General features: G+C 44.7%; 1 protein-coding gene across 3 annotated transcripts in view; it reads left to right on the top strand.

The window, feature by feature from the left end:
* LOC106589493 (myosin-16) overlaps positions 1-11,136 on the top strand; it is a 43,514-nt gene extending 32,378 nt beyond the window's left edge. For all 3 annotated transcript variants that reach the window (XM_014179553.2, XM_014179551.2, XM_014179552.2), the window contains 16 exons: positions 420-506; positions 684-929; positions 1,142-1,259; positions 2,432-2,559; positions 2,906-3,102; positions 3,575-3,707; positions 3,853-4,069; positions 7,269-7,405; positions 7,921-8,024; positions 8,402-8,594; positions 8,849-9,052; positions 9,268-9,393; positions 9,585-9,755; positions 9,898-10,098; positions 10,255-10,401; positions 10,597-11,136. In XM_014179553.2, coding sequence (XP_014035028.2) covers positions 420-506; positions 684-929; positions 1,142-1,259; positions 2,432-2,559; positions 2,906-3,102; positions 3,575-3,707; positions 3,853-4,069; positions 7,269-7,405; positions 7,921-8,024; positions 8,402-8,594; positions 8,849-9,052; positions 9,268-9,393; positions 9,585-9,755; positions 9,898-10,098; positions 10,255-10,401; positions 10,597-10,752 — 2,565 coding nt within the window. In that variant the 3' untranslated portion in view covers positions 10,753-11,136. The remainder of the gene's footprint in view (positions 1-419; positions 507-683; positions 930-1,141; positions 1,260-2,431; positions 2,560-2,905; positions 3,103-3,574; positions 3,708-3,852; positions 4,070-7,268; positions 7,406-7,920; positions 8,025-8,401; positions 8,595-8,848; positions 9,053-9,267; positions 9,394-9,584; positions 9,756-9,897; positions 10,099-10,254; positions 10,402-10,596) is intronic.
* Positions 11,137-11,369: the final 233 nt, after the last annotated feature.

Raw genomic sequence — 11,369 nt, 5'->3', positions numbered from 1 at the left:
TGTGGAGGTCACTTCCTGTTGGTGTCTTTCAATCACAGAAATCCCCAGGATGTGGGATCATTTTGGTGGGTCCAGATTGAATCTGCAGGGACTTTGCTTACCAATATCTTTACAGTGTTTCCAGCATATTTAATTAATAAAACTGCAGCCATCAATGTTTTGTCACTTTAGATGATCTCAGGCTGTTACATAGATGACCACAGCTGGTTTACAAAAGGAAGATATAACCCACCGACAAGAGTCTCGCTTTGATGATGTCACTGTGTGTGGAGAGGATACTGTTTGTGATAAACTGAGCAGGATCTGTTTCTGACACAACTGCACCCAGAAACAAATTCCTCATGAGCACTGGCCTCTAGCCAGCTAATTTGTAATTGTTAAGTCTATTATGAGAGACTACAAATGACTTTGTTTTGTAGGTGGAGAAGCAGAGAGCTGATCTGACCAGAGAACTGGATGACCTCACTGACCGACTGGAGGAGGCCGGGGGAGCCACAGCTTCACAGGTACACATGCAGACAGACATACTCTAGCATGTAACCCTGAGATGTATTGGCACTTGCACTTCACATGTCACTCCATTTGACCAGTAATGGGGAGGAATGTAACAGTAATCATAGCCATTGTAAACGGGATGACTAGCTTCTACCTCCGCCTCTCTCTCCCTCCATCACTCCCCTCAGATTGAAGTAAATAAAAAGCGGGAGGCGGAGCTCCAGCGTCTGAGGAGGGACTTGGAGGAGTCTTCTATCCAATCAGAGGCCCTGGCTGCGTCTCTAAGGAAGCGTCATGGCGATGCGATGGCAGAGCTGGGAGAGCAGTGTGAGAGTCTACAGAGGACCAGGGCCAAGCTGGACAAGGAGAAACAGAGTCTACGCATGGAGCTGGAGGACCTTGCTGCCTCACTGGACACCCTGCAGAAAGTCAGGGTTAGTCACACCTCGGATGGGAAGGCTGTCCCTGAGAGTTAGCGATTCCTTCTATCACAATGACCCACATCAAGCTTTTGGAGGTGTCTTGTAAAACCTCAAGAGAGCTTTCCAGGTCTCGATCTTTATTCACACTCTAAAAAGAATCATGTGAGTGCCTATGTAATATGGCCAAAACGCCTAGAAATGCCATGTTTTCACCTTATCCCCAGGTGTCGACAGACAGCCAGCTGAGGAAGCTGGAGGAGCAGCTCTCTGAGGCCAACACCAGAGGAGACGATCTGCAGAAAGCCCTGACTGAGGTCAACGTAGCCAGAAACAGACTCACAGGTACACGTACAAGTGCAGACACACAACCACACACACGACCAAGTGAAAGCTCAAAGCCTTTGGCGTGTCTCCAATGTTTAGTTCAATCGGGTTTAACCTTTTACTTGGCTTAGAGTGCGGAGTACAAACACTCACACAAACAGATTGAACAGAGTTGTCAGCACTAGGACTGTACACACAGATCGAACAGGGCTGTGGTGCAACAGAGACCTTATGACACAGCCTTGAGTTCAGACCAACTGGCCTACCGCCAGCCAAACTCAGTTCAGCCCAGTCCAGTGCTGAGCAATGGGAAACAGACACACTAGAAGAAACTATATCATTTACAGCTTCTCCACTGGACACTGCTGCTCAGGGTTGACAGTGGAACACTATTGGCCTCAGATGGCCTTGAATGCGGCAGGGAAAATATCATTAAGTATCATATAAAGTGCCGTCATGAACTCTCTGCGAATTCCGTGAAGAGTCCTCTCTCTGTGTCTGCTCTGTGTATTAGAAATCACTGTGAGTATAGCTATCATATAAATATATGAATGTGTTTATATCAGTTAGATGTATGGTAAAAGTGCTGAATCGGGTACAAACCCAGTCGGACACATCAGTTTTGACTAAGTCGGTTTCTGTCCCCTGTATGTCCTGGTAGTTGATAACACACCTGGGCCTAGATTCAATCAGATCAAGCGTTCACCCGCGATACCAGACACCCTCAAAGATGGTATTTTGGTGGTGTCAAAGGTATAACGTTAGAGATGTCAAATCGGCTGCTTGTGTGGTCAGTCACGAAGCCACACCCATCCCACTTGCGTTAGATGTTCAGAACAGGAAAGTGTAGGGTCTATAAAAATAATGACACTCAAGTTGAAAATCATTCAACTAAATAATTATGATTTCTATCAGCCTAATCGAGGTGTAGATTACGTCTCGCATTCCAGTGTTTGAACTAGAGAAGGCTGTATGGGATTTCCCTTAATGCGACTCCATGCAGCCAATGGCAATGTCCGCTTTAGGTATAATGCTGCAAGCCGCTTGTGGATTTGACTGCTCTAGCGCAGTTCGACCTCCGACACTGCCAAAATAAACGCTATGCGGGTGTCGGCTGGCACGGATAGAATCTAGATAGAATCTAGCCCCTGGTTGTGTCTCTAACTTGTCTTCTCTCTGTGTGATGTTAGCTGACAACACAGACCTGGCCAGACAGCTGGAGGAGGCAGAGAGCAGAGCCAGCCAGGTCTGTCGCTCCAAGACCCTGATTGTGACCCAACATGAAGACATCAAGAAACAGATGGACGAGGAGCTCAAGGTAGGACCAGGCAGTGGTGTGGGGGTGTGTGTGCTGAGAGTGTGTGTGTGTGTGTGGGGGGAGGAGGAGTGTATTTTGTACTCCTGATTATAAGGTGAATGTTGTCAGTTGTATCAATAACTGATAAGAATTGAGGAATCTAAGCATCGAAATGACCTCATATCCCAAATATGTGTCCTCCCAACACACAATGTTTCATTACGGATCCTTATAGCTTTCAGATGTCTTCAACAGTATGGGTGTATCTCTCCCCCATTCTAAGCAGTCTGGCTGTGCTGCTTCAGGAGTGTGTTACAGTGTATGTGGCAGTGTATGTGACAGTGTGTGTCTTTTTCACTGTCCCCAGTCTAAGCTGGCCCTGGCCAGCAGTCTGGCAGGGCTGCGTCAGGAGTGTGAGGTGTTGAAGGAACAGCTGGAGGAGGAGCAGGAGAGCAAGCTGGAGCTGCAGCGCTTCATCTCCAAACTCAACACCGAGGTTACACATTGGAGGACCAGACATGAGGCGGACGCCATACAGCACTTGGACGAACTGGAGGAGACCAAGTAAGACACATACTAGTATGCAGAACACACACACACACACATACAAACGCAGCTGAGCTAGAAGACAAGAAGTCAGAGTTACACCCAAAATCTTGCCTACAAGAACATACTGTGTGCCAATTGTACGACATACTATTTAGAACATACTGCTAAGTAAACATTTATGCAGTAAGCAACAAACATAAAATACTAAGCTCACCATACTGATAATGCGTAATGTTTCCCACCATTCATTCATTTCGCAATAGCCTATCCCCTGATTTTGAGCTGAGTGTTGTCAAACACACATGGGTCTGAAAAGCTGATTCTTTTCTTCAATCGCATGCAGCGAATTGTACTAGACGAAAAGCCAAAATTAATATGACATCCTGGCATCTAAAGCATACTTTCAAAATGTCACATGCTACAAGTATGTACAGGTATTGAGACTCTCACACACACCTTCATATCCAGACATTTGTGTGCGTTCCAGGAAGAAGCTGGCGTCTCGGCTCCAGGAGGCTGAGGAGGCGGTGGAGGCCACCCAGGCTAAGTGCTCCTCTCTGGAGAAGACCAAGCAGAGACTACAGGGAGAGGTGGAGGACCTCTGTATAGACCTGGAGAAGGTAAGAGGACACATTAAAACATAGCAGAGGAGCTGAATAACCTCCTTTATCAATGTAATCAATTAATAACTGGTCATAACTGATAGAATGGTAGCTGGCGGGTGATAATGACCAATCCCTCTACCTTCATTGTTCTTCCTTCCAGGCTAGTAATTGTGGCCAGGCGCTGGATAAGAAACAACGCATCTTGGAGAAGCAACTGGGTGACTGGAGGCAAAAGTGTGAGGAGCTGGTGTTGGAGGTAGAGGGTTGTCAGAAGGAGAGCAGACAGCACGCCACGGAGCTCTTCAAACTGAAGACGGCCCATGAAGAGGCTCTGGAACAGGGAGATGCCCTACGCAGGGAGAACAAGGCCTACCAGGGTGAGGGATAAAAACCAGAGTATAAAGCCCTGGAACAAGGCCTACCAGGATCAAATCAAATTTTATTTGTCACATGCGCCGAATACAACAAGTGTAGACTTTATCGTGAAATGCTTAGTTACGAGCCCTTTCCCAACAATGCTGTTAAAACAAGTCAAACTACGTTTCTATTTAATCCTCAGGTACCTTAAAATGTAAACAAACTATAATATTTCATTCAGAAAGAAGTATGTTCAATAGAAAAGTCCTCTTCGTCACGCACCCACAGATTGATTTCCAACTGTGACTCCCGGTACCAAAACTCAAAATTCTTCCTCGTTTTGGAAGAATCAAGCCTGAAACCTTGAACAAAGACTGTTGACATCTAGTGGAAGCCATAGGAATTGCAATCTGGGAGCTGGAATTGCATAGGACCCATAGCTTTCCATTGAAAGAGCATGGGATCGAAAAAAAATATAATCAAGTTGTTCTTTCTTTGGGTTTTTGGCTACCATATCAATTGTGTTATAGTCTCATACATTATTTTAACATTCCTACAAACTTCAAAGTGTTTTTCTATCCAAAGATACCAATTATATGCATATCCTGGCTTCTGGGCCTGAGTACTAGGGAGTTTATTTTGGTCAGGGGGAAATTCTGAAAAAAGGACCCTAGCCCTAGGAAGCTTCCTGACTGATGTCTTGAGATGTTGCTTCAATATATCCACATAATTATCCTGCCTCATGATGCCATCTATTTTGTGAAGTGCACCAGTCCCTCCTGCAGCAAAGCACCCCCACAACATGATGCTGCCACCCCCGTGCTTCACAATTGGGATAGTGTTCTTAGACTTGCAAGCCTCCCCCTTTTTCCTTCAGACATAACGATGGTCATTATGGCCAAACAGTTCCATTTTGTTTCATCAGACCAGATAACATTTCTCCAAAAAGTACAATCTGTGTCCCCATGTGCAGTTGCAAACCGTAGTCTGTCTTTTTTATGGCAGTTTTGGAGCAGTGGCTTCTTCCTTCCTGTACTCACATTGGCTATGGAGAGCATGATCACACAGTCGTCCGGAACAGCTGGTGCTCTCATGTATGGTTCATTGTTGCTTGCATCGAAGTGAGCATAGAAAGCATTTATCTCATCTGGTAGGCTTGCGTCACTGGGCAAGCTTGTGGCTGGGTTTCCTTTTGTAATCCATGATAGTTTGCAAGCCCTTCCACATCCGACAAGTGTCAGAGCCAGTGTAGTAGGATTCAATCTTAGTCCTTTATTGATGCTTTGCCTGTTTGATGGTTCATTGGAGGGCGTAGCAGCATTTCTCATAACTGTCCGGATTTATATTCCGCTCCTTAACCTCTTGCATCTAGACGTTCCGCTAGCGGAACACCTGCTCCAATATCCAATGATAGGCGTGGCGCGAATTACAAATTCCTCAAAAATACAAAAACTTCAATTTTTCAAACATATGACTATTTCACAGCATTTTAAAGACAAGACTCTCCTTTATCTAACCACACTGTCCGATTTCAAAAAGGCTTTACAGCGAAAGCAAAACATTAGAGTATGTCAGCAGAGTACCAAGCCAGAAATAATCAGACACCCATTTTTCAAGCTAGCATATAATGTCACAAAAACCCAGAAGAGAGCTAAATGCAGCACTAACCTTTGATGATCTTCATCAGATGACACACCTAGGACATTATGTTATACAATACATGCATGTTTTGTTCAATCAAGTTCATATTTATATCAAAAAACAGCTTTTTACATTAGCATGTGACGTTCAGAACTAGCATACCCCGGGGAATTTACTAACAATTTACTAAATTACTCACGATAAACGTTCACAAAAAGCATAACAATTATTTTAAGAATTATAGATACAGAACTCCTGTATGCACTCGATATGTCCGATTTTAAAATAGCTTTTTGGTGAAAGCACATTTTGCAATATTCTAAGTACATAGCCCAGCCATCACGGGCTAGCTATTTAGACACCCGGCAAGTTTAGCCTTCACCAAAATCAGATTTACTATTATAAAAGTTTGATTACCTTTTGTTGTCTTCGTCAGAATGCACTCCCAGGACTGCTACTTCAATAACAAATGTTGGTTTGGTCCAAAATAATCCATCGTTATATCCGAATAGCGGCGTTTTGTTCGTGCGTCCCAGACACTATCCGAAATGGTAAATCAGGGTCGTGCGCATGGCGCAATTTGTGACAAAAAAATTCTAAATATTCCATTACTGTACTTCGAAGCATGTCAACCGCTGTTTAAAATCAATTTTTATGCAATTTATCTCGTAAAAAAGCGATAATATTCCGACCGGGAATCTCCTTTTCGGCAAACAGAGGAAAAATCACAAAGACGGGGGCGGCCAGGGCACGCGCCTAAGCCCACAGTCCCTTGATCGGCCACTTGAGAAAGGCGATAATGTGTTTCAGCCTGGGGCTGGGATGACGACATTCTGTTTTTTCCCGGGCTCTGAGCGCCCATGGAAGACGTAGGAAGTGTCACGTTAGAGCAGAGATCCTTTGTAAAAGATAGAGATGGCAAAGAAGTTCAAGAAATGGTCAGACAGGCCACTTCCTGTAAAGGAATCTCTCAGGTTTTGACCTGCCATTTGAGTTCTGTTATACTCACAGACACCATTCAAACAGTTTTAGAAACTTTGGAGTGTTTTCTATCCAAAGCCAATAATTATATGCATATTCTAGTTACTGGGCAGGAGTAGTAACCAGATTAAATCGGGTACGTGTTTTATCCAGCCGTGAAAATACTGCCCCCTAGCCATAACAGGTTAAAAGCAGCAGTTCTAGCCTTTAACTCAGTGCGCATGTTGCCTGTAATCCATTGCTTCTGGTTGGGAAATGTACGTAGGTCACTGTGGGGACTACATCATTGATGCACTTATTAATGAAGCCGGTGACTGATGTGTTAAACTCCTCAATGTATTGGATGAATCCCGGAACATATTCCAATCTGTGTTTGCGAAACAGTCTTGTAGCTTAGGGTGAGAGATGATACATGTTTAAATCCCAGGGTAAAAAGGAAAACTTCCAGTTACTGAAATAATGGAGGCCATTAGGTGTTCTACAGGGCTCCGTTTTAGACACTCTTTATTTACATGAAAACTATTGGGAAAAACATTCTCATGATCTCTCGAGATGTTTTCTGCGTGACTGAGTGTAACTCTTCTGTCATTAACTCAGAGGAGATAGTTGACCTGACTGACCAGCTCTCGGATGGAGGCAAGAGCGTCCACGAGCTGCAGAAGACGAAGAAGAAGATAGAGATGGAGAAGGAGGAGCTGCAGGCCTCATTGGAAGAGTCTGAAGCTGCCTTAGAGGTATGGAGGTTACAGTAGGAGGTGGCCATATTGGGTGGAATGGTTACAGTAAAATAAGTCTACACCAAGCATTCCACAACTATTACGTAATATGCATTTGAATGTGTTATCTTAGATCATTGTCACATTCAATATTATTTGATCTCTGTTTACATAAGAGTTACATTCTCCTCAGCGTACGTCATACACAATGTAAGACTGAGGTGTGGAGGTGAAACAGTGTGGCAGCTATGTGGCAGATCTGACAGTGAGAGGGGAGAAAAGGCCCCCAGACAACATGTTTCAATTAGTATTGGCCAGTCATGCAGGCCGAGAGCAGACAGATCCCAGCCACTGATAACACTACACCATCAGCTATCTGCTCCTATAATCAGCCTGGCCCTCCAGGGACTGGAATCTTACTAGACAGGAGCCCCCTGGCTACTTGGCATAGATGGTTGATTCACCCACCTCTCTCTACTTTTCTTTCCCTCGCACTCCCACCCCCTCGCTTGCTCCACCCCTACCCCCTCCAGGCTGAGGAGACCAAGGTGCTGCGTCTGCATCTGGAACTGTCCCAGGCTAAAGGAGACATGGAGAGGAGACTCCAGGAGAAAGAGGAGGAGTTTGAGGCAGCAAGGTAAGGTACCCACTGTCCATAGAGCTGCATTTTCATTTAAGAAAAATGTGTTTTTCCCCTCTGCCCTTTGTCTTTCTTTTCAACTGAAAAGGGATTTATTTTAAGGAATTGTTTTAGCTTTTGGGGAAAACGGCCAACTTCCTGCATTACAACATATTTTGCTATTGGGCAGAGAGAAAAATGTGAAGTTTTATAATGCTATTCTACACATTTTGCCATTGCATATGGCATGTTCATATGCTATTTAGTGAGGCCCCAACCTCCAGGGGGTAATCCCCCCCCCCACCCGTTCCGTAATCCGGCCCTGCTTCTTCAGTTGATTGCTCTGTTGATAACCCCCTCCTCTCTCTCTCTCGCTCTCTCTCCTCCCCTTCCAGGAAGAGCCACCAGAGGGCGCTGGAGTCCCTTCAGGCCAGTCTGGATGTGGAGGTCAAAGGTCGTGGTAAGGGGTTGAGGGTGAAGAAGAAGCTGGAATCTGACCTAAATGAGCTGGAACTACAGGTGGACCTGCTCACCAAGAACAACATAGAGCTCACCAAGAACACAAAGAAGATGCAGCAGCAGATCAAGGTGAGATTCTACACCTCCATCGCTTCTCTCCCTCTCTCTTTTGCTCTCTCGTCCTCCTCTTCCTTAGTTTTTCCTCATCCCCTTGCTCCTTCCTTTACCCAGTCTCCTCTGCTTGCCCGACTCTTTCTTCAGTGTTTCCCTCCCTTTCTCTACCTCCTTTTCTCTCCTCTTTCCGCCCTCTGAAAGGAGCTGCATACAGAATGTGATTGATTGATTAGTGGATTGACCTCCTCTTCTCTCCTTTTCTTTCTTAGGAACTGCAGGGCCAATTGGAGGAGGAGGTGCGTGGGCAGGAGGAGCGGAGGGAGGAGCAGACTGTGTTGGAGCGACGCTGCCTCCTGCTGGTGAGCGAGGGAGAGGAGACACGTGGGGCGCTGGAGAACGCTGACAGACAACGCAAAACCTTAGAGATTGAGCTTACAGAGACCAACGAGAAGTACAACGACCTCAACAACCAGGTAGAGTACAGATTGCAACACCTTCTGTTCAGTGTTTTCATCAATAGTAAATCAAATTAAACTGGTTTAGTAACTTTATGAACATTAGGTTTAAAGCGCTCAGTTTCTCACTGAATAAACAATGAAGAACAGAACTTCAGCCGATACATGGATCAATCCACTCCCATGCAAACCTCATGTTGTCAAGTTCATGGTGGTTTTGTTTCCTGCTGTAGTTCCAGTCAGCGCTGAGTGGTAGGAGGAAACTGGATGTGGATTTACAGGCACTGCAGCAGGAGCATGAGGAACTGCAGAACGAACTGAGAGGAGCCAATGACAAGATCAAGAAGGCCAACTGTGAGGTAGGACAATACCGTATTTTTGATCATTCATTTTAATTGACTTGTCAATAGAACATTATTTATAAATATTTTTTTAATAAAAATGTATTTCTCAAAGTATCAATACAATACAAATGTACTGTATGTAGGCCTGTCTTTGAGATCCAGTGGAATAAAAATTGATGTCCTTTCTTTCTGTCCCTTCTCTCCAGGGAGCGCGTGTATCAGAGGAACTGAGGTTAGAGCAGGACCACACCCTGCACATGGAGCGGGTGAAGAAGGGTCTGGAGGCCCAGTTAAAAGACATGGGCACCAGGCTGGACGAGGCTGAGCAGATGGCCCTCAAAGGAGGCAAGAAGATCATCCAGAAACTGGAGGGCAAGGTAAACGCACACACACTCACATATACACAAACACTGTTCCTAAACTTTGAAATGGTTGTTTCTGTCACATTGCCCAGGTTTTCAGGGAAAGATGGGCATCAAAATGTATATTTTTCTAGACTGACCATGTGTCTGTTTCTAGGTGAAGGAGCTGGAGTTGGAGCTGGACTCGGAGCAGAAGCGTCACGCTGAGACGGTGAAGACGCTGCGTAAGAACGAGCGTCGTCTGAAGGAGCTGCTGTTCCAGTCCGAGGAGGACCAGAAGAACCAACACCGCATGCAGGAACTGGTGGAGAGACTCCAGAACAAGATGAAGGCCTACAAGAGACAAGTAGAGGAGACGGTAAGGCTCGTCTGTCTGTTTGCCTGTCTGTCCATCCGTTTCTCTCGCTCGCTCTCCCTTTTCCCCTCCTCTCGCTTTCTCTCAGTCAGTCTCTCTCATTCCGTTCTCCAGACTCCATATTTTGTCTTTACAACATGACTTGCACCTTTCCTACAGGAGGAGCAGGCCAACATGAACCTCGCTAAGTACAGGAAGACAGTACATGAGTTGGACGATGCTGAAGAAAGGGCAGACATCGCCGAGTCAGCCCTCACCAAGATCAGGACCAAGAACCGCGGTAGCTTCAGCAAGGGATACTCGTCTGTAAGTGCTATAACCTTAACTATTAACTTGAATTCAAGATAGTCAAATCATCATTAATATTGTCTGTACTGAAACTGTGGGTCACATCTGTGCTTTAAATTGAAAGATAAATTCTATGTATTGTTTTGAGTTGTTGTTAGTCAAGTAAGTGATCATAACGTTGATCTGATGTTTCGTCCACTTGCACGTTTCCAGGGTTACAGCACGCCGTACCCCGGGGGGATCGTGAGGTCACCCAGTTCCGTGGGGTCAGAGGGTAGAAGTGAGAAGATCATCAACGACGACAATGACTCGGTCAGCTCCCTCATCCCAGCTTATCTCAACTCCCTGAAGAAACTCATGATAGACTAGCACCTAGGGAGGGAGTCAGTTGGATGTACCAAACATTCCAGTTGGAGCAAAGAAACATGTACTGTCTTACATATGTAGGATCTTAATTTGAGCCAGTTTGCTACAGCAGGAAATGTGGATTATAATTAATGCCCATTTTTGTAGGGGTTGATACATTTTTCATTTGGGTAAATGAAGTCTGAAATTTCAAAGTGTAAATTAAACTTTAGAAGACTTTTTAAAATTCAAATAAACTTCAAGTTTGTGTTTCCTGCTGTGCAGGACAATTCTCAAATTAAGATCCTAAGTTTGTATGTTTTTACTTTTACGTCCAAACAAATTTCCCTACATACATGTAGTGTCAGACATTTCAAAGCAATATTTTTTTCTGGATTTTGTGGTATACAATACATACAGTTCAAGTCGGAAGTTTACATACACCTACACCTCTGTTTTAGGTTAGTTAGGATCACCACTTTATTTTAAGAAAGTGAAATGTCAGAATAATAGAGAGAATTATTTATTTCAGCTTTTATTTCTTTCATCACATTCCCAGTGGGTCAGAAGTTTACATACACTCAATTAGTATTTGGTAGCATTGCCTTTAAATTGTTTAACTTGGGTCAAACATTTTGGGT

This window comes from Salmo salar, chromosome ssa28, assembly GCF_905237065.1.
Source record: "Salmo salar chromosome ssa28, Ssal_v3.1, whole genome shotgun sequence".
In the NCBI taxonomy this organism is placed as follows: Eukaryota; Metazoa; Chordata; class Actinopteri; order Salmoniformes; family Salmonidae; genus Salmo; species Salmo salar.
This window is presented reverse-complemented; position numbering and strand designations above follow the sequence as displayed.